The sequence below is a fragment of the Felis catus genome, chromosome C1 (assembly GCF_018350175.1).
Source record: "Felis catus isolate Fca126 chromosome C1, F.catus_Fca126_mat1.0, whole genome shotgun sequence".
Classification (NCBI taxonomy): Eukaryota; Metazoa; Chordata; class Mammalia; order Carnivora; family Felidae; genus Felis; species Felis catus.
The window spans coordinates 586,816-607,646 of NC_058375.1; the positions used below are offsets into that span (position 1 = coordinate 586,816).

At 64.5% G+C, this 20,831-nt stretch overlaps 2 protein-coding genes and 1 long non-coding RNA gene across 8 annotated transcripts; 2 read left to right on the forward strand and 1 right to left on the reverse strand.

The window, feature by feature from the left end:
• Positions 1-4,039: 4,039 nt before the first annotated feature.
• On the forward strand, positions 4,040-16,575 carry MIB2 (MIB E3 ubiquitin protein ligase 2). 6 transcript variants are annotated; one of them, XM_023257938.2, is made up of 21 exons: positions 4,041-4,641; positions 5,639-5,792; positions 9,629-9,829; positions 10,025-10,294; positions 10,474-10,645; positions 11,409-11,515; positions 11,601-11,795; positions 11,953-12,095; positions 12,202-12,309; positions 13,224-13,328; positions 13,405-13,567; positions 13,651-13,784; positions 13,882-14,030; positions 14,109-14,265; positions 14,373-14,533; positions 14,630-14,756; positions 14,836-15,069; positions 15,503-15,681; positions 15,791-15,978; positions 16,062-16,127; positions 16,204-16,575. In XM_023257938.2, exons 4-21 carry the CDS (start codon positions 10,048-10,050, stop codon positions 16,440-16,442), a joined length of 2,874 nt encoding a protein of 957 aa, XP_023113706.1. In that variant the 5' UTR covers positions 4,041-4,641; positions 5,639-5,792; positions 9,629-9,829; positions 10,025-10,047; the 3' UTR covers positions 16,443-16,575. The 6 variants fall into 6 exon arrangements, with proteins under 6 accessions (XP_023113709.1, XP_023113706.1, XP_044890859.1 ...); XM_045034924.1 differs by having other exon boundaries at positions 9,629-9,763; XM_023257939.2 differs by having other exon boundaries at positions 9,699-9,829.
• Positions 8,547-17,871, reverse strand: LOC123379439. Its single transcript, XR_006583821.1, has 2 exons — positions 17,734-17,871; positions 8,547-8,940 (listed from the first exon to the last, which is right to left on the reverse strand). It is a non-coding gene; the product is annotated as an uncharacterized LOC123379439 (long non-coding RNA).
• Positions 17,872-18,201: 330 nt separating this feature from the next.
• Positions 18,202-20,559, forward strand: MMP23 (matrix metallopeptidase 23). Its single transcript, XM_045034935.1, has 8 exons — positions 18,202-18,360; positions 18,716-18,855; positions 18,933-19,072; positions 19,138-19,305; positions 19,686-19,850; positions 19,924-20,034; positions 20,128-20,254; positions 20,340-20,559. The coding sequence occupies exons 1-8, from the start codon at positions 18,202-18,204 to the stop codon at positions 20,512-20,514; spliced, it is 1,185 nt and encodes a 394-aa protein (XP_044890870.1). The 3' UTR covers positions 20,515-20,559.
• The last annotated feature ends 272 nt before the right edge of the window (positions 20,560-20,831 follow it).

Consider the following 20,831-nt stretch of genomic DNA (forward strand, 5'->3'; position numbering starts at 1 on the left):
TGCCGGACCGCATTGCTACCACGTTTCCTGTAACGCCTCTCTCACCTTTTCAGGGCTTCTACTTCTTCAAGACCAAGACAAGATCCAATTTAACTCCATTCTGACGCTACCTGGAGACAGTGTCAGATCCCACAGGCTAACGGCTCAGTCCCACAGGACGGCTCCCCCACCCCGCCCCACGCACACACACACTTTAGATGCCAGTTGAAAGCCCAGGGTCTCACCTGTGTTTCTAACCAACTGGCTAAAAATTAAAGGTTCCTACAACCTCCTCCTTGGGTTCGATTAATTTGCTAAAGCGGCTCACAGGCCTCAGGGAAATATTTTACTTCCTGGATTCCTGGTTTGTGATAAAAGGAGATCACTCAGGAACAGCCGGATGGAGGAGGTGCACGGGGCCAGGGCTGGGGGGAGGGGGCGGGGTATCCGTGCTCCGTCCAGGCCCGCTCCCCGTGTCACCAACCAGAAGCTCTCCAGACGGGGTCCTTTTGGGTTTGTGTGGAGACTTCGTAACAGGGGCGTGACTGATGAGGCCTTGGCCATTGGAGAATGGGCCCAACCCCGGCCCCTCTCCCCTCCCCGGAGGTCAGGGGGTGAGGCTGAGTTCTGACCAATCGCATGGTTGGTCCCCCTGGCAACCAGCCCTCACCCCTAGGAGCATGAAATGAATAAAGGGAAACCTCACTAAAGTGGACTGGGGGTGCTAAAAGGAAAGGCTGGAAGGGGGAGCCACCATTCAGTGTCAATTATAAGAAAAAATGTCTCCCCTGGGGCACCTGGGTAGCTTAGTCAGTTGAGTGTCTGACTTCTGCTCAGGTCATAATCTCGTAGTTCAGGAGTTGGAGCCCCGCATCAGACTCACTGCTGTCAGTGCGGGGCCTGCCTCAGATCCTCTGTCTCCCTAACTCTGCCCCTCTCCTGCCTGCATGCTCTCAAAAATAAACAAACATTAAAAAAACAAAGCTCATGTTTAGGAGAGAGAGAGAGAGAGAGAGAGAGAGAGAGAGAGAGAGAGAGAGAGAGAGAGAAGTGTCTCCCCAAGGGAAGAACCAACAGGAAGGACATCAATTACAGGCTCCAACAGGAAAAGATGTGCACGGCGTCTCCTACGGGAAGTCCACCACACCTGCCCCTCGGCCAGTGAGAAACCTCATCCCCCTGGACCCCTGCTTCTCTCCAGTGGGCTTTGTTTCCAAACAACTCCCCTAACTTCCCCTTTCTCCATAAAATAATGCTCCTCTTCTTTGTTCTCTGGACTTGCCTGTGGTTTTGCCATAACTTGCCTATCCTGAATTACAGTTCTGTTATCCCAAATAAACCCATTTTTGCAGGTAAAATAATGGTTTTATTTTCAAGGTTAACAGAGTTTTTCCAGAAGCCACCTTACTAACAGAAGCTCAAGTGTGGTTGAAAGAGGCTTGCTGTATCAAAATACCCCTTTTGTGACTCTTTTCGCTTAGGAAATTCAAAGGTTTTAGGAGCTCTGTGCCAGAAACGGGATGAAAACCAAATGCACATTTCTTATTATAAGTCACAGAATCACAGAACTTAACCAATCGACAGAACGGATGGATGGTAAATTTAAGGATATCAACCAGAAAAACACTAGGTTTTCTGAGTAATAGGAATCCCATCGAGAGCAAACACAGAAAAACAGAAGGATTTTTAATTTTTTTTTTAATGTTTATTTATTTTTGAGACAGAGAGACACAGAGCATGAACGGGGGAGGGTTAGAGAGAGAGGGAGACACAGAATCCGAAACAGGCTCCAGGCTCCGAGCTGTCAGCACAGAGCCCGACGCGGGGCTCGAACTCACGGACCATGAGATCATGACCTGAGCTGAGGTCGGATGCTCAACCGACTGAGTCACCCAGGCGCCCCAAGAAGGATTTTTTTAAAAAAGTTCCCCAAATTGGCACCTGGCTGGCTCAGTGGGTTAAGCTCGGTTAGGCAACCGGCCCTTGATTTCTGCTCAGTTTCATGGTTTGTGAGATCGAGCCCCCAGGTGGGCTGCCCACTGACAGCAGAGAGCCTGCTTGGGATTCTCTCTCTGCCTCTCCCCCACATGCACGCTGTCTCTCTCTCAGAATAAATACAGAAACTTATAAAAAAAAAACCCAATGAAGTTCCCAGACCGAAGGAAGGCTAAGAGCCTCCCGAATGAAGAGAATGGTGTGCTCAGTAGAGTCAGGAGAGGCAGCAAGGTGTATCTCCATGGCATTTCAGAGCACCAAGGATATGGAGAAGATCCTAACCACTTTCAGAAAGAGAACCCACAGAGGGCAGACCACTGACCAGGCACCAGAATAGCTTTGGACTTTTCAACAGTGTCCCTGGAAGCTGGAAGCAAAATATGTGACGTCAGAAGATCTGAAGATAAAGTCTTTCCAAACTAGAATTCTAGACTCTGCCAAACTGTCGATCCGAGACAGCCATAGAACAAACACCTTTCAGACATGCGCCCTTTCCAGAAAGCTCCGGAGGGCTGACTTGAGCAAAATGAGAGCGTAAACCAAGAAGGGAGACGGAGACGGCAGGGGTGCCAGGACACAAGAACTGCAGCCCAGGGAGCGCAAGGATGACAGCGGAGAACAGCTCTAGCGGGGGTGGGGGGGTGGGGGGGAGACTGGGCAGCAGGTCTGGGGAGCAACCCGGCTGGACCGGAACAAGGGACAGGGCGCATTGGAGGGAGGTATCCAGGAGCCTGAGCCGAGGGAAAACGTTATTGACAGGCGTGTGGCAAAAATGTCCGAACGTCTGAAAAAGAAGACATGTGAGCGTGAGAAAAGACGGAGAGAGACCAGAGCAGAGGCTGCGCCAGGGGGGCCGCGGGAGCCGGCGAGAGGTGGTGAAAGCGGACCGACAGCTGCCGCCCCGGGGACACCGGGCCACGCGCGGCCACGCGGGCGGGGCGGAGCTGCGGGGACGGCGGGGCCCGCAGAAACCTGTCACACGGCCGCGTCAGAGCCTAGCAGCGGCCGCTTCACACACGCGGCTTTCCGTCACCAGGAAGCTAAGAGCGCCCAACGTACTTGCCGGGGAGAAGCGCAGGGGCCCGCCGCGTTTCGCTCGGGCTTCGGTTCCGCGAGGAGTACGGCTCAGACTGGCGTTATTCTGATTTTTGAAACCAATCAAGTCAAAGGAGTCGTTGGTGAGGCCTCCGCGGCCGCCGCAGCCTCCGTCCCCATGGCAACGGGCCGCGTCCTCGCACGGAGCCGCGCCACGTAGGGCCGGCGCGAGGTCGACGAGCTTCCGGCGAGGGTCACGCCCCCTCGCGGGGGGCGTGGCCTCAAGTTCAGCGCCCCGGCGGGGCTGACCTCCCGGCCCCGGTAGAGTGGCCCACCTTGCTCGGCCCGCACGAGCTCGGTCCTCGGTGGCTTCCGGGGCGCGAGGGTCCCCGCGCCTACCTGGACGAGGAGCCCGGCCCCTTCCCGTCCAGGCGCACGCTGCTTGGCTCCTCGCCCTCGGCCCGCAACGTGGTGCGAAGTGCGCCGAGGCCGCCGCAGCCTTTCGACGACGTGTGGCACACGCTGCCCGATGTGTACGCGCCTTCCGTCCGCGTTTGGCGGGGAGCCGAGCTCGCGCCTTTCCCGGGAGCAATGCAGCAGGCTTCCCCGTCTCTGTCAGGTCACTGGCCGGGACTCCCTCCCGCACGCCCCGCCTCCTGCGGCCGCGTGCGTCACCACCGCCGCGGGTTCTCCTGGGAGTTGTGGTTCAGACCCTTCCCCTCTAGCTCCGGCCCCAGCGGGCTGCAGACTACAACTCCCGACAGGCTCCGCGGCGGCCCCAAGAGCCCCGAGCTTGGGGTCCTCGCCTGCCTCGGCCGGTGGTCTCGGCGCGGCGGGGCGGCCTGGCTGGCGGGCGCTGAGCGGCAGAGGGGCCACGGGCAGGCTGCCGCGCACACCGAGGCCGCTTGGCAGGTCACTAGCAGATAGAATCGGCGCTTCTCGGGCCCCCGGAGCTCCCGCGCCGAACGGGCGGGACGCAAACTTACGGGCAAGTGGAGGGGTCGACGGGGGCACTAGGGTTTGGCCTCAGTCGGGGCCCGGGGCGGCTTCCCGAGGAAGGGGGATGGGGTGGCAGGAGGCGGGGCGGACCCGGGCCGGTAGGGCGGGGTCACGCTCGGGCTGCGCGCCCGCTCTGCCCAGTCCGGCCCGGCCCGGCCCGGCCCACCCCCGCTGTCCCCCGCGGAGCCTCGGCCGGGGCGCAGCGCCGGGCCCTGACGTCTGCAGCGCCCGGGCCGCCAGCCCTCTTGCTCCGCTCCCGGCCGCAGGTCGTGTTCGGGCGCTGCGGCTCCTGCGCGCCTCAGACAGTGACTACTGCAGTAGGAGCGAGGCCGCCAGAGCCCAGGGAGCCCTGCAGGCCTCTGGGGCAGCGCCGGGTGTCGCGGTGTTTGCACGGGAGTGGGCATGTAGACAGCGGGCAACCCAGGAGCAGACCGGCTAGCTCAGCCCGCTCGCCGCGGTCCCGTCGGAGGTGCTAACTGTGCGTGTTGGCATCTCCCAGGCGCCAGAGGGTTGGATGGCTCAGGGCTTGCGCTGAAGCTCAGCGAGGCTAGAGGCCGGTCCCCACGTCTCCAGGCATCAGGGCTGCCCACCAGTGTCCAGGCGGGCAGGGGGGGCGACTGGACGGCCAGACAGGTGAGCTCTCGACAGGCTTGTGATGTGACAGTTTGGAGCTGGCTGTTTCATGCTGTGGATTCTATCTGATGCCATGTCAGAGGAGTTTTAGTTGTTTTTGAGTGTGTGTGTATGTGTGAGGGTGATACGTAATTCTGCTCCGGCATGCTCTGAATTCATATCTAAATGAAGAAATAAGGAAAGGTGACAAAAAGGCTTCTTCCTGGTGGGCACGAGCGGGGCTGGGGATGAGGCAGACCCAGTCCTTCCTGGCAGGTCCCCTCCTGTCGACTGCAGATGCAACAAGTATCTGAAAGCCTTGCTCCCACTCGGCTTGGCCCTGGGCAGTGGTTGGGGCAGGACGCCCCAGTCTTCAGGGTTCTTGAGGCCTTTCGTCTGGGGGGCGGGGGGGGGGGGCAGGAGTCAGCTGATGACAGTCCTGTACTTCCTCTAGGCGTTTGGCAGGTCTTCCTGCTGGGCCAAGTTGGGTTTCCTGGGCTCTCGTCTCAGGGCTTCACCCTGGTCCCTAATGGGCCGGACTCCCCAGCACCCAGGATGTCCACCTTTGTCTTGGCCAGAGCTGCCACATGACAGGAGCCTGTGGTTCACCAAGTTTTGCCAGTTGATTGTGCGCCACACGGTGTTGATTCAAACGGCATCATCAGACACAGCCGGAGGCACAGGGGAAGGAGTGGCAGCTGCCTGTCACATGCCGTGTCAGTGTCATGTAACTGTGTTCCTTTGAATAAAGGCAGTTTGCCCGTTTCTTAGCTAAGTGGTATTTGATCTTTATGGCTTTTAAAAGTGTTTCCAATAAAATATTCACAAATAGGGAAGACACCTTATTTCTACACTGTCCTCGTGCATATTTCGGAAATCGTTTTGCCTCCAAGAGCTGACAGTTCCTTGAGACACGAGAAACTAGAAACCCCCGGAATAGACCCCGGTGTCCGCCTGCTTGGTTGAAATGGTAAATGCAAAAAGTGTAAAACTGCCTTTTAAAAAACGTTCTCTCCAGACTTGCTTCGCTGGCTGCCTGTTTGGTTGCTGCGTTCTGTGTCGGCATGGTTGCTAGTTTCCAACAGGAAATCTTGGAGACTGTCAAATTTGTGACCCAAGAAGTAGCAGCTAAAGGTCTGGGATGCTGACTCGAGGCTGGTTCGTGTTCTAAGGTAAGTTACAGTTCTGCTGATGTGCATCTGTCACCCGGACCCTGCTGCTCTGACGTTCCTAGCGACAACCTCTGAGGGCGTTTGGGTGCCAGGCAGGGGTGTGGCCTGTGAGCTCTGAGGAAGATGTCCGAGTGTAGTGTTTCTGGTAAAGGAGGTAAAAAATAAGTCTCTGGGTGAATATCCCACTGAAAGGGTGCCCCCTTTCTCTGTAGCCCCTCTGGGTTTTGTCACTGCCTCCTAACTCCTGACTCTGGTCCATTCCCCACTTGCCACGCCCTTCCCGAGCCCTCTGGTGGGACTGTCTAAAGTGAAGTAGAGAGTCCTGATGGGGGGGTTGGGGGCTGGGTACCTGGGGGTATGATCAGCACGTGCTGGGCCCCCAAGGACAGTGACAAAGACCAGGCAGAGAGGTGGGAGGAGAAAAGTGATGGAGAGACTTGGAAAGCTACCGGCCTCCTCACGAGGGTGCTAGAATGCTGGGCCAAGACGTTCCTAAGGCCCAGGAGCCGGGTGGCCGATCTCTGCGGTGGATATGTAGGAGGGGACAGCAGGGAGGTGTTGCTGGAGGCTCTGCTCAGGCCTGAGATGAGGCGACACCATGCTGGATGGAGATGCTGAAGCAGGGGGCAGACCTCAAGACGTGCGGGGATCAGGTGCTGGGGACGAGGAGACAAAGAGGCTCCCAGGGCCGTGGGTGTCTCCAGAGCAGGCCGCTTCTCTCTTCTCCATTGTCTTCCTCAAGGGGTGCTGGTCTGGGTGCACATGGTGAGGGGCAGGAAGAGGCCCACGGCCTGTGTGTCCCATCGGGCTGTGTCCCACATGGGTTGGTGGGTTCCCGTGAGGCACAGCCCTGGGGGGGTTGGCAGCCCACCTGCCAGGCCTAGGGGAGAGCTGGCTGTGCTAAAAATACCGACCGCGTGTGTAACAGGTGCTGGGCTGCCCTGGGGACCTGCCCTGCTGCCCCACGTGGGGCTGGCGGCGGCTCAGGCCTGGTCCTGGTTTCCCACAGACCCTTCGGGCATCCCCCCACCCCCCTCTTTGTTCTCTGCCTGTTCCCGTAGGGCAGGGCCAGGCATGGGCACAACTTGCTCTCCTTCTTGGGGTGCCCCCCCACCGTGTCTTGTTGGAAGTGCTTCCGCAGCACGTGGCTGGTGGGTCCCTGAGGTCAGTAGGCGGGCAGGTGTGGCTGGCTGGGCAGGCTGACAGGCTGGCCTCACAGAGGACAAGCCACCCTGGCCAAGGAACGGCTCATGGCACTGATTCGTGGCACTCGCAGGGTCCCTTCCTGCGCCGAGTCCTTTATTACAGTGTGGGGCCAGTTTCTGGGCTCTGCAGGCAGGGACCTTCCTTGGGCCTGTCTGCCTAGGCTTGTCTGGGTCTGCAGTTGCCTGGAACGAGGCCCACTGTGGCGGAGTATAGGTCGGCAGAGCATTTGGGAAGGGCAGGGAGCAGCTCCGTGTGACCCGTCTGTCACAGCCAGCTCTGGTGGCTTCCCAGCAGGCAGGAGCATCTGGCAGGGTAGGGGTGGGGCCTGTACACTAAGGGGCCGGCCACTGCTCTGCCGGCAGGCCACAGGCTCAGGCCGTGCTGCTCCGCCTAAGAAACACACGTGTGGCAGCTGCTGATGGGGGGGCAGGAGGCTGAGGCTACATGTGGGCGGCCCACTGGACCTGACCCCCAGGATGCCTCCCCTCCTCTGGAGCTTGCTGGCACCCAAGGGTGACAGGCATTCTCGGGTGGCAGGCCTGGGCTCGTGGAAGAAATAGGAAGCTCTTGGTGCTGGAGTCTGCTGCGGTCTCAGGCCCGGCTGCCGCATCTCAGCAAGGGCCAGAGACCAGAAGGGAAGGCAGCTGAGAGGCGACAGCGCAGGGAGGCAGGGTGGCCTGAGACGTGAGGCCATCGGGGTGAGTGAGCCATGAGGAGTTTCCTTGAGGAAAGGCTGCTAATGAGTTCATGGGTTGGGAAGGTTTATCTTTCCGAAACATGCACCTGTTTCTGTGGAAGCCTTGGAGGTCCTGCCTGGGTGGGGTGAGGAAGCAGCATCACAGGGAGCCCGTCTGGGAGGGAGAATTTGCAACAGTCAGACCTGGCCGGGTGGTTCCTGCCTCTAAGAGTCCGAGGGGCGCACTGGCTTGGACATGCAGGCTAGGCACGGACTGAGGCCCTAGCCCTATGGGCAGCGCCCCTCTGGTGCCCACCCTGGGTGGGACGTGGGCCTCAGAACGGAGTCGGGCAGAGGGTGGACGTCAGATGGTCCGTGGGGCTTGGCCCCTGCCTCTGGCAGTCTGACCACCATCCCTCCTCTCTGCCCGCCTGTGGCCTCGGCTGGATGGCAGTTTCCTGAGCTGTCCAGGCCTGGGAGCATGGGGATGGGGATGGGGGTGGGACTCAGGACCTTGGAGAGGGCCCCAGGTGGAGGCGTGACCTGTGGTTTTCCTCCCTTGTTGCCGGCCAGTGTCCTGTGGCTGAGCGGGGCCACCGGGCCCTAACGGAAGCTGGCAGTAGCCTGTCTGCTTCTCAGCTTCACCCCAGCCAGCCTCAGCGTCCCTCCGGCCTCCCAGGTTCACACCCAGCCCTGCCTTGGGCGGCGCCCCAGGCCAGCTGTTTTCACAGCGTCGGGGTCCTCCTGGCAACACGGCAGACCATGGCAGAAGTGGAGTGGTGATCGCTCTCTTACAGGCTGGGAGTCCCTGGGGCCCTCTCCAAGTGCTGTTGATTTTCTCTCTTAACGGTCATTCAAATCCGTTCTTGTCATTAGTTAAAAATACTTTATTGAAGAAACATGTAATGCAGGTCCCAGGTCAGAAGTGATCCAAGTTTGCAAAGGCACATAAGCATCACTCACATCAGGAAGTAGTACATCTCTGGGTCCCAGAGCCCCATGTTTGCCTCCACCACCATGAATTTGCTTGTCCTGGTTGTGAACTTCTTGTAAATGGATCCAGGTAGCGGGTACGTGGCTGCTTCCTTCAGCACCTGTAGAGGTCTGCCTCCCAGCGGCTCCTGCGTATGGTGTGGTGGGTGTGTGTTCCTCTGGGGATAAATCATGCCTCGTGACCCAGTTCACCCTTGAACATGCGGGGGAGGGTGCTGCTGTGAACACAGGCGCCACCTCATCTGGTACAAGTCGAGCGGGCAGACCACGGTTCTGCAGAGAAGACCCCAGAAGCGGGGCCCGGAGTGACCTTGAGGCACCGTCTATGACCTAGGATAGTGTCACACTCGAGCAGTGGCCTGGTGACCAGATGTGTTTTTTAGTCTTTGCGGGGGACGGGGGGGACCTATGCCAGTGCTTTGCCCCTTTTCTTTTGGGCTGTCTGCATTTGCACGTTCTCCCCACACCCCAGGCACAAGCTCCCTGTGCTCTGTGTGCGTGGCTACTGCGTCCTCCGGGCCTGCTGGGTGTTTATTCTCTTAGTGGTGTCTTGATGGACGCTGGACCTCAGTGCAGCCCAGCTTCTAAACTGGCTGCACAAAAGAGTGTGTTTTCTTCTGATAGTTTTATTGTCTTACTTTACATCCATTAATTTTTTTAATGCTTATTTATTTTGAGAGAGAGAGACAGAGGCAGAGAGAGAATCCCAAGCAGGCTTTTCACCGTCAGCCCAGAGCCAGAAGCTGGGCTTGACCTCAGGAACTGTGAGATCGTGACCTGAGCCGAAACCCCGAGTCGAACGCTCAACCGACTGAGCCACTCAGGCGCCCCTCCCCCCCAATCCATTAATTTTCAAACAAAGATGTGCTGATGGCCCACTGTGTGCCGACCACCCAGAACTGGACCCCCTAGCAGAGGCAGACGCTCCACGAGCATTTGCTGAGGGTCCCTACCTTGCCAGGTCCCGTTCCCTGGCGATCCAGTGTCGTCTTTCCAGGACTGCACCCTCTTTCTGCCCCTGCTCACCACAGGGCGGCACCTCATAGTGGCTGGAGAGGACTTTCCAAAGGGGCATCCCACCCTTCCTCGAAGACAGGTGCCATTTGAGCCTCTGTGGCCCGTGTCCCCTTCCACCAGCCGGTGGCCAGTTGAGCCTCCTTAGGTCTGTAGTGCACATGCTCACCATGCTTCTCCCTGCCCCAGGGCGTTTGCGCATGCTCCCCCCCCCTCCCCCCCACACACCATGCCTAGCTCCCCCAGACCTGTTCCCCACCGTGTCTCTCTGGCAGCCCTCCCAGAACTGGCAAGAGCCTGTGTGGCCTTCTTCATGTGGCCTGAGGGTACCATCTGCCTGCAGGTCCCGGAGCAGTCGTGCCCACCATGGACCCAGACCCCCAGGCAGGCGTGCAGGTGGGCATGCGTGTGGTGCGCGGCGTGGACTGGAAGTGGGGCCAGCAGGATGGCGGCGAGGGCGGCGTGGGCACTGTGGTGGAGCTCGGCCGCCACGGAAGCCCCTCGACCCCTGACCGCACGGTAGTCGTGCAGTGGGACCACGGCACCCGCACCAACTACCGCGCAGGCTACCAGGGCGCGCACGACCTGCTGCTCTACGACAACGCCCAGATCGGTGCGCGTGGCGGGCCCTGGAGGGGCAGGGGGCAGGTGACAACGCCCAGATCTGTGCGTGGGGTGGCGGCGGGCCCTGGGCGGGGGACAGATGACGATGCCCAGATGGGTGCACGAGACAGCGGCCCTGGAGGGTGGGGGGCAGAGGCCCCGCGTCCCCTGACCCTGCCCCGCCCCCAGGCGTCCGCCACCCCAACATTGTCTGTGACTGCTGCAAGAAGCATGGCCTGCGGGGTATGCGCTGGAAGTGCCGCGTCTGCTTCGACTACGACCTGTGCACGCAGTGCTACATGCACGGCAAGCACGACCTCACCCACGCCTTCGAGCGCTACGAGACGGCCCACTCGCGCCCGTGAGTTCCGCCCGCCTGGCAGGGTCGGGGCCCTGGCCTGTGACAGCCGGAGCACCTGCAGCACCTTTCCTTGAGGTGTGGCCGAGGTCACGGTCACTCCAGAGGCCTGGTCACTGGCACCAGCGCCGCCCCCCCCCCCCCGCCCACCTCTGTGGAAGGCAGCCTGTCCACTCTGTCCTGGCACCGGCCCTAGAGCCAGGCGTGGCTGGTTCCCCGGTGCGGCTGTGGCGGGGGCACGGGGGTGGCCTGCGTCCCCTGGGGAAGCCCCCTGGCGGCCTGTGCTGGGAGCGAACCCGAAGGCGTAGCTGGGGAGGCACCGTTGCTGAGGGCGGGGGGATGGAACTAGGAGTCCCCTGGGCTGGGGTGGCCCCCCAGAGGCACCACCCACGGCTCCTTGACGCTTCCCGTGCGCGTGGAGGGGCGGTGTGTGCTCTGGCTCCCGGCTGCCTGCTGGCCAGAGTGGGCGCAGGGCCAGCTGCCTGGGCGCTTCTGGTCATTCTTCCATTTCTACGTTTCTATGTGCTGAGCCCTTTCCGGGCCAGGCTGTGTGCAGAGCTCTGGGAACAACCCTAACAGCGCTCAGCCCGGGAGGAGGCGCCGGGTGCCAAGTGACTGCATACAGAGGCCCTGCTGTGAGGGGCCCAGAGCGGAGGGCAGGGACCTGCTGGGCCAGCCGCCCTAGGGCAAGAGAGCCGGGTGGGCCGGAGGGCTTGCACATCGCCCTGCTTCCCATGTGGCCCAGCACCCGCTTGCTCTCTTGCAGGGTCACGCTGAGTCCCCGCCAGGGCCTCCCCAGGATCCCGCTGAGGGGCATCTTCCAGGGGGCGAAGGTGGTACGGGGTCCTGACTGGGAGTGGGGCTCGCAGGACGGTGAGTGGGGGACCAGGCCGCCCCTGGCTGTGGCTCAGCTTCACGGCACGGGCTTAGCCTGCCGGTGGGACCCTTGTCTCCCCAGGCGGGGAAGGGAAGCCAGGCCGAGTGGTGGACATCCGTGGCTGGGATGTGGAGACAGGCCGGAGCGTGGCCAGTGTGACGTGGGCAGATGGCACCACCAATGTGTACCGAGTGGGCCACAAGGGCAAGGTGGACCTCAAGTGTGTAGGCGAGGCGGCCGGTGGCTTCTACTACAAGGAGCACCTGCCAAGGCTCGGTAGGGGCTGGCCCCGAGTAGCCCACACCCGCCTGCCCTGCCGCCCTGCCGCCCTCCTGCCCCAGCGGGGTCCTGGGGCGGCGCCGGGTGGGGGCTGACCTCTGGAGGTGCCGGGGAGGAGGGATGCTGCTGAGGGGGGCCTGTTGCCCGCCCCCAGGCAAGCCGGCAGAGCTGCAGCGCAGGGTGAGTGCTGATGGCCAGCCTTTCCAGCACGGGGACAAGGTTAAGTGTCTGCTGGACACAGACATCCTGAGGGAGATGCAGGAAGGCCACGGCGGGTGGAACCCCAGGATGGCGGAGGTGAGCCGCCCCACCTGCTGAGCCCCCCGTACCCTCCCTTCCCCGCATCCTCTGGACCCCTAGCCCTCCCGCTCCACCCAGCCACGGTCTCCATGACCCGCCACAGTTTATCGGACAGACGGGCACCGTGCACCGCATCACGGAGCGTGGGGATGTGCGCGTGCAGTTCGGCCATGAGACCCGCTGGACCTTCCACCCTGGGGCTCTCACCAAGGTGCATGGGGGGCTGGGCCGAGCCCGTCTGTTCGCTTCTGCACCCCCTCCGTGTACCTGCTCAGCTCTGGGAATGCCTTTCTCCAACCCTGAAGGGAGAGGGGGGGCTTTACAGGGTCTAGAAGGGACTGAGTTCCACGGAGAGGGATCCAGGTGTACAGGGATCCAGAGGGTGAGGCACTGGGGGGCTGGCGGAGGCTGGGGGCTTGATCCTGGGCCTAAGGAAGCCACTGCTGCATTACAGGTGGGAGGTGACTTTCTAAACAGTGCTCCCTATGGGTGTGGGGAGCACATGGGGGGCAGCAAGCGGGAGCAGTGGGAAGGCCCTTCAGGACGGAGGGTGGACACTTAGCCGGGGGTGGGTGCGGGTGAACACTGGGAAGCAGGGTTGTGTGGGTGGGCCGGCTACCCCTAGCACGGTCCTGGACCCGGGGGTTGGGTGTTGGGGGGGGAGGGTATCACAGGACAGATGGTTTGTAGAGCAAGACCTGTACAGGGAGGGTGCAGCCAGGAAAGGTTTGGGGACTGGGGAGGAGTGGCTCCTGATGCCCCTGGTCGACCCAGGACCCCACCCCCATCCTTGTGTTGGTCTAGATTGGCCTCAGCCACACTGCCTGCTTCTCCAGTGGTGCATAGGGTCAGGCCCGCCTTGGCCTTCACCCCAGAGTTGGCTTTGGCCTGGTCTGGATGTCACTGCCTGGGTGCCTCTCTGGCTGTCGCTCCCACGGCTCTGGGGCTGGCCACCCAGGGCTGCCCTGGTCACTGTGGCCCTCATCCAGCTCTCAGTCAGGTGCTGGGGTCAAGTTGAGGCTCGCCTATCCTGTGGAGTTCAGTGGAGGTGGCTCCCTGCTCTAAGGCCCCGGGCAGCCACCCTTGCCTGGGGGGTGCCCCTCACATTGCCTGTCTGTCACTCAGCACAACGCCTTCTGGGTGGGTGACGTGGTGCGGGTCATTGACGACCTTGACACGGTGAAGCGGCTACAAGCTGGGCACGGCGAGTGGACAGATGACATGGCCCCTGTGAGTGCCTCCACCCACCCCCGCCTCCCTCACCCCCTGGGAGGCCCGCCTGTGACCCTGCCCTCTCCCCACTCAGGCCCTGGGCCGCGTCGGGAAGGTGGTAAAAGTTTTCAGAGACGGTAACCTGCGTGTGGCAGTCGGCGGTCAGCTGTGGACCTTCAGCCCCTCCTGCCTGGTGGCCTACCGCCCTGAGGAAGATGCCAACCTGGACGTCGCAGAGCGTGCCAGGGAGAACAAAAGTGCGGGCGCCCAGCTTGGGTGGCCGGTGGGAGGCAGGGCCGCCCCCTGGGCCGCCACTTAACTCGAGCCCTGCCCCACCCAGGCTCCCTGAGCGTTGCCCTGGACAAGCTTCGAGCCCAGAAGAGCGACCTTGAGCATCCAGGGAGACTGGTGGTGGAGGTGGCCCTAGGCAGTATGGCCGGGGCTCTGGACCTGCTGAGGAGGCACCCAGAGCAGGCGAGCTCCCGAGACCCCTGCCTCTCCGCCCCTCCGCCGGCCAGCCCCAGGGAGAGGGACAGAGGGCTGGGGACTGACCTGCCGGCTCTCCTGGCAGGTGGACGCCAAGAACCAGGGCAGGACCGCCCTGCAGGTGGCTGCCTACCTGGGCCAGGTGGAGCTGGTGCGGCTGCTGCTGCAGGCACGGGCGGGCGCAGACCTGCCGGACGATGAGGGCAACACGGCGCTGCACTACGCGGCCCTGGGGTGAGGCCCCGGCAGGGACGGGGTGGGGGATGGGTCCGCAGGTGGACGCAGCGCGCCTCCCGCTCCCTCTTCCGCCAGGAACCAGCCCGAGGCTGCCCGGGTGCTCCTGAGCTCCGGGTGCGGGGCCAATGCCCTTAACGGCACCCGGAGCGCAGCGCTGCATGTGGCCGTGCGGAGGGGCTTTCTGGAGGTGGTGAGGGTCCTGTGTGAGCGCGGCTGTGACGTCAATCTGCCTGTGAGTGCTAGGTCCCCTGGCCCTACCCCTGGGGTCAAGGATGCAGTGGCATTTACCTCCCTGCCAAGTGACCGCTGCCCCCCCCCCCACCACACACACCCCGGCAGGACGCCCATGCGGACACACCCCTGCACTGTGCCATCTCGGCGGGCGCCGGCGCCAGCGGCATCGTGGAGGTCCTCACTGAGGTGCCGGGCATCGACGTCACTGCCACCAACAGCCAGGGCTTCACCCTGCTGCACCACGCGGCCCTCAAGGGCCACACACTGTGAGTTTGGGGTGGGCATGGCCGGTGGCCAGCCTCCTGAGCTGCTGGGCCGCTCTGGGGACACGACCGACCCCCGATGCGTCTCCCTGCTCCCAGAGCTGTCAGGAAGATCCTAGCTCGGGCACGTCAGCTGGTGGATGCCAAGAAAGAGGACGGCTTCACGGCCTTGCACCTGGCCGCCCTCAACAACCACCGGGAGGTGATCCAGATTCTCATCCGAGAGGTGTGGACGCAGCCGAGGGACGGGGGCGGGTCCCTGGCCGGAGCCTGTGCCCACCCTCCCCCCCCTTCCCTCTCCCCAGGGCCGCTGTGACGTGAACGTCCGCAACCGGCAGCTCCAGTCCGCACTGCACCTGGCGGTGCAGCAGGCCCACGTGGGCCTCGTGCCGCTGCTGGTGGACGCTGGCTGCAGCGTCAATGCCGAGGATGAGGAGGGGGACACGGCCTTGCACGTGGCACTGCAGCGTCACCAGCTGCTGCCCCTGGCGGCCGATGGGGCCGGGGGGGACCCGGGGCCCTTGCAGCTGCTGTCCAGGGTGAGGAAGTGTGGGTCTGGGTGCCGCGGAGGTGGGCCGCAGGGGCTGTTCGCCTCCGCCGCGGGCGCCGGCCCAGGGAGCCAGGCCTTCCTGGGGGCGGGGCAGTCTGGGGGACTGCGGCCAGGGGCGTCCTTGCGACCCCGGCCGGGGCCCTGCGTTCCTGAGAAAATGCGCTGCCGACCAGCCTGGGAAAGGGCCCCCCCCCCCCCCCCCGGGCCCCGTGGGGGCGGGGCGGGGGAGGGGTACTGTCTCCGAACCCCGCCCCTCCCCCTGGAGTCCCCCGCTTCTCCTGGCCGCCCATCTCCCGCTCTAACGTTCTAACGGCCTCAGACGGCGAGGGGTGCTCAGGCCCCTGACCCGAGGCCCGGGCGGCCGGGCTGGTCCTGAGACCTGCCCCGGCGCCCGCCCTCACTGGCGTCTGTCTGCCGCGCAGCTACAGGCCTCCGGCCTCCCGGGCAGCGGGGAGCTGACGGTGGGCGCGGCGGTCGCGTGCTTCCTGGCGCTGGAGGGCGCCGACGTGAGCTACGCCAACCACCGCGGCCGGAGCCCCCTGGACCTGGCCGCCGAGGGCCGCGTGCTCAAGGCCCTGCAGGGCTGCGCGCAGCGCTTCCGGTGAGCCGGGCGGGGTGGGGACGGGTCCCGGCGCGCGCCCCTCCCCCCGGCAACGCCTCCCCTCCCCGCCCCCGCCAGGGCCCCCTCGAGCCCCCTCCTCCGACCGCAGGGAGCGGCACGCGGGCGGCAGCGGGGGCGCGGCCCCGGGCCCCAGGCTGGTGCTCGGCACCCCCAACACCGTGACGAACCTGCACGTGGCCGCGCCGTCGGGGCCCGAGGCCGCCGAGTGCCTGGTGTGCTCGGAGCTGGCGCTGCTGGTGTTGTTCTCGCCGTGCCAGCACCGCACGGTGTGCGAGGGTGAGTGCGGGGGGCAGGGGGGCGCCGGGGGGCGGGGCCCGCGCCCGCCCGCCCGCCCGCCCGACCGCGCGCTCCCCCCGCAGAGTGTGCGCGCAGGATGAAGAAGTGCATCAGGTGCCAGGTGGTCATCGGCAAGAAGCTGCGCCCAGGTGGGTGGGGAGCCGGGCCGCGGGCCCACGTCCCCCCGCCCGCCCCGCCCCTCCTGACCCCGATCCCCGCCCGCAGACGGCACGGAGGTGGCCGGCGCGCCCCCTGCGCCCGGCCCGCCGCGGCAGCTGGTGGAGGAGCTCCAGAGCCGCTACCGGCAGATGGAAGAACGCATCACCTGCCCCATCTGCATCGACAGCCACATCCGCCTCGTGTTCCAGTGCGGCCACGGCGCGTGCGCGCCCTGCGGCGCCGCGCTCAGCGCCTGCCCCATTTGCCGCCAGCCCATCCGCGACCGCATCCAGATCTTCGTGTAGTCCGCGCCACCCCCACCCCCCCCCGCCCCCGCCCCCGCCCCGCGTCCCGGCCGCGCCCCGCCACGTTCCGGAGCCACGTCCCGCCATCGCCTTCGCAAGCCCCCACCCCGTGTTTTATAAAAAGATTCTCGGACTTTTCCGCCTGGTGCCTGCCTGGGGCGGGGGCCGGGCCGGTCGGCACCCGGGTCCCGCCCCGCCGCGCCGCCGCCCCCTACGCGGGCAGTCCTGACCGGCCCCTCTTCCGCCGCTGCCCCAGATCCAGGCTCTGCGCTTTGGCCCGTGCCCCGCGCGTCCTGCTCTTTGTGGCGCTCACAGCACAAGACGCCTGCCCGGACCCGTTCTCTGGGCCAGGCACGGGCCACCTCTCACGACCCTGGCCTGGGGGTTCGGGAGCGTGGTGTCCGCTAGAAGCCCTGGGTCAGCCAGAACCCCTGTGTCCGCCCAGCTGGGGGGTCTTCCTCGTCATCTCCCCGGCCCCTTAATCTTTTCCTGGGCCGACTGTGTGGTCACCTCCGACCCTGTTCTCTCGGTGGCCCTTGGGGGGGGGGGGTCCCTGCTAAACAGGGAGCTGGGGAAGGGGCCTCTCTGGGGCCGGCGGCACCACTAGTGTCTTAGGACCGTTGAATGTGGAAGGGGGGTACAGGCGCTGGGGAGAGGGCAGGACACAGGGTGGGAGGGCCAGTCTGAGCTGGGCAAATATTGAACCACGAAGAGCTTAAAGCTGCGCTCAGCGGCCGGGTGCTTTTCAAGAACCACCCGAAATGCTCCCCCGGAGCTGTCTGCCAGCACCTTGGCACTGACCCCGTCGGCTGGGTGTACTGCTGTCACTCGGCGCCAGGCCCGGATGGAGAACGGGGAGGGTCAGACCCCCAGCCCGGTCTGGCCTTCTGCCTCTCCCCTCGCTCCCTCTCTGCACCAATCCCTGTTGACTCTGCCTTCTCAGCCCCCACCCACCCACCCCCAGATCCCAGGTCCCCCAACCCGGAGGAGCCCTCACCAACATCCCTGCCTGGCTCAGCTCCTGCAGCCTACAGGCCGTCCCGTCGAGGCCTAGGGCCTCAGGACACCACTTCCCTGCCTGCCCGCCCAGGCCCCTTCCCGGCCTTGGCCCTGGCCACGGGTCCGGGGCTCCCACAACCCCGGCACCTCACGGGCTTCCCCCCAAACCCCGATGGGGTCCCTTCTCTCCAGCTCTGACAGCTTGGTCCTCTGCCACACTCCCCTGGCCACCTGCCCCCTCCCCTGCCTCTCGCCCCGCCCCCACTGCCCCGCCAGCGCGCCCGGTACTCACTCTCCTAGTCCCCTCCCCTTTCTCCGGGACCCTGTCAGGCGGCCGCGTGCTCCGGCAGGGGACTTGTCCCAAGTTGGCTGGAATGGAGGTTCGCTCCCAGGCTTCATTCGGTGGCGAGGGAGCTGAAGAGATTCCATCCAGGGAAAAAGCTGGTCTCAGGACCCCAACTGACCTCCCTTCCTTGAGCCCGAGACTCTATCCCTTCTCTAGCTGCCTGGCCCTCCTCACCCCCCCTCCCCAAGTAACCCCGCCCAGCAGGCCCTGCCCAAGCTGCTGCCACCGACCCACAGGCCCCGGGTCCGCACCCCACACTGGCGGCAGGGCTGTCCTGACAGCGGGGACGGCCAGTTGGTTCCCTTCAGGGGCACGCGCCTCCCCCTGCACCCACCCCTGTAACCCGAGCCGCTTCAGCGCCTCCCCGCGCAGCCCCACTGGGCCCTAGGCCCCGACAGCGAGTCCGCAGGCGCCATGGGCCTCGGGGCCTGCGTGTCCTCGGCGGCGTCGGGGGCCCGAGCCCAGGCTGGCCGGCTGGGAGCTGTGCTGGGTGCCTTGTGCCTGCTGCCCGCGCTCATGATGCTGGCCCGGCTGGGGGCCCCCTCGGCCCGGCTGGCAGCCAGCGCAGCGCAGGTGAGAGCAGGGCGGGACTGGGCAGAAGGGTGGGCGGCCCGAGGGTCCAAGGGCCTGCGTGTTGGGGGAGGGGGGAAGCGGGGGCGGGGGGTGGGGGGGGTGGGGGATGGCAGCATCAGGCCTCCAGCCCCGCCCACTCCGACCTGGCCTGTGGTTAGTAACCTTTTTCATTCTGGCTGTAAAAGTAACACTGACCAGGGTAGAAAACCCAAAAACACACACAGCCCAAAGGAGGGAATTTCAGCACTCCCTGAACCACGAACCCCACCCCGTTTCCTTTAGTCTTTTTTCCGAGTGTTTTCAGACACAAGTCTGGTCCCGACTGCCTCCCCACGAGCCCTTGCTTCCTTTGAAGGGAGATCTCGCCGCACCCAATCCCGCGGGTGTCCTCGCTACCCAGGGACCTGGTCCTCTGCCCCTCCAGGCGCCCCGCAGACGCCGCTACACGCTGACCCCCGCCAGGCTGCGCTGGGACCACTTCAACCTCACCTACAGGTGTGACCGTGGGCCAGGATGTGGAGGGGAGCGTGCCGCAGCCTGGCCGCCACCCCTGACCTTAACCCCCACCCCAGGATTCTCTCCTTCCCACGGAACCTGCTGAGCCCCAGCGAGACCCGGCGGGGCCTGGCCACCGCCTTCCGCATGTGGAGCGACGTGTCCCCCTTCAGCTTCCGAGAGGTGGCCCCCGAGCAGCCCAGTGACCTCCGCATAGGTGGGCACCGTGCCCCTGCCCCCGCCCAGCCCCGCGGCCCCCTCTCAGCCCCTGTGCTCCCCCAGGCTTCTACCCCGTCAACCACACGGACTGCCTGGTCTCTGCCCTGCACCACTGCTTTGACGGCCCGACAGGCGAGCTGGCTCACGCCTTCTTCCCCCCGCACGGGGGCATCCACTTCGATGACAGCGAATACTGGGTCCTGGGCCCCACGCGCTACAGCTGGAAGAAAGGTGATGGCCTGGCCTCCTGTGGGGCCCTCTGCGCCACGGTGGGCACAGCAGGAGGGCTTTGGGGGTGACGGCTATGATTTGGGGTCAAGTAAGCAGGAAGGGGGAGGCTGGGAAGAGGCCACAGGCCCGGGTTCCAGGAGCCCTGAAACCCCCCTGCCCCCCCTCCCCCCTGCTGCTGGAGACAGAACCGGAGCTACATTCCTGGGGGCCGAGCTCACTGCCTCTGCTGGCCTGGAACGTTCTTATCTTCCCATGGCTGTGCCGAGTGAGGGAGGCTCCGTGGCCGCACCGCAGCAGATGTGGCCACGGCAAGCAAGGCTGGCGGGCAGGACGGGGAGGGCTGGGCCAGGGTCCGAGGGCCTGACCCTCGGGACCTGCAGGCGTTTGGCTCACTGACCTGGTGCACGTGGCGGCCCACGAGATCGGCCACGCGCTGGGCCTGATGCACTCGCAGCACGGCCGGGCTCTCATGCACCTCAACGCCACGCTGCGTGGCTGGAAGACGCTGTCACAGGACGAGCTGTGGGGGCTGCACCGGCTCTACGGTGAGTGCCGTGGGTGGGCGGGCTGGCGGGTGGCGTGCCGGGCCGGCCCTGAGGACAGGTTGCCCTCTTGCAGGCTGCCTGGACCGACTGTTTGTGTGCACATCCTGGGCACGGAGGGGGTTCTGTGACACCCGCCGGAGACTTATGAAGAGGCTCTGTCCCAGCAGCTGTGACTTCTGCTACGGTGAGGCCGGTGAGGCAGGGTCCCCAGTGCCAGCTCGGGTCTGGCGGGGGGACGGGGCACTGATGTGGCCCTCCCTCCCTGACTCCGGAGCAGAGTTTCCCTTCCCCACGGTGGCTGCCACTGCACCGCCACCCAGGACCAAGACCAGGCTGGTGCCCGAGGGCCGGAACGTGACCTTCCGCTGCGGCCAGAAGATCCTCCACAAGAAAGGCAAAGTGTAGTGAGTGGCCCCGCGTCCCCGTGACCCCCCGAGGGTGGGTGGCGGGTGCTCGGGACCCTGCCCAGCCTCCCCACCCTCCCCGCAGCTGGTACAAGGACCAGGAGCCCCTGGAATTCTCCTACCCTGGCTACCTGGCGCTGGGCGAGGCGCATCTGAGCATCATCGCCAACGCCATCAACGAGGGCACGTACACGTGCGTGGTGCGCCGGCGGCAGCGGGTGCTCAGCACCTACTCCTGGCGGGTCCGCGTGCGGGGCTGAGCGCCCGCGGGGCCAAGACGGCCGATAAAGCACTTTCTCTCTCAAGTCTGCGCACCCTTTCTTGGGAGGGAGGGCGAACAGCCTTGGGTCCTGCGGGGTGGGGCCCTCCAGCCTGTGCTCAGCTGGATGTGGGGAGCCTGGGGCCCGGACGCCCCAACTTCCCCACAGGCCAAGGCAGGCTTTTTCCAGCTGGTCCTGGAGAAGTGGGGAAAAGGGACTCCCACACGTGAGCAGCATCGCTGGGGACATAGGCTGAGCCGGTGGAGCCCGGGGTTCCTGGCCGTGTCTCGGGGTCACTCAGGGGTGGGGAGGCAGGA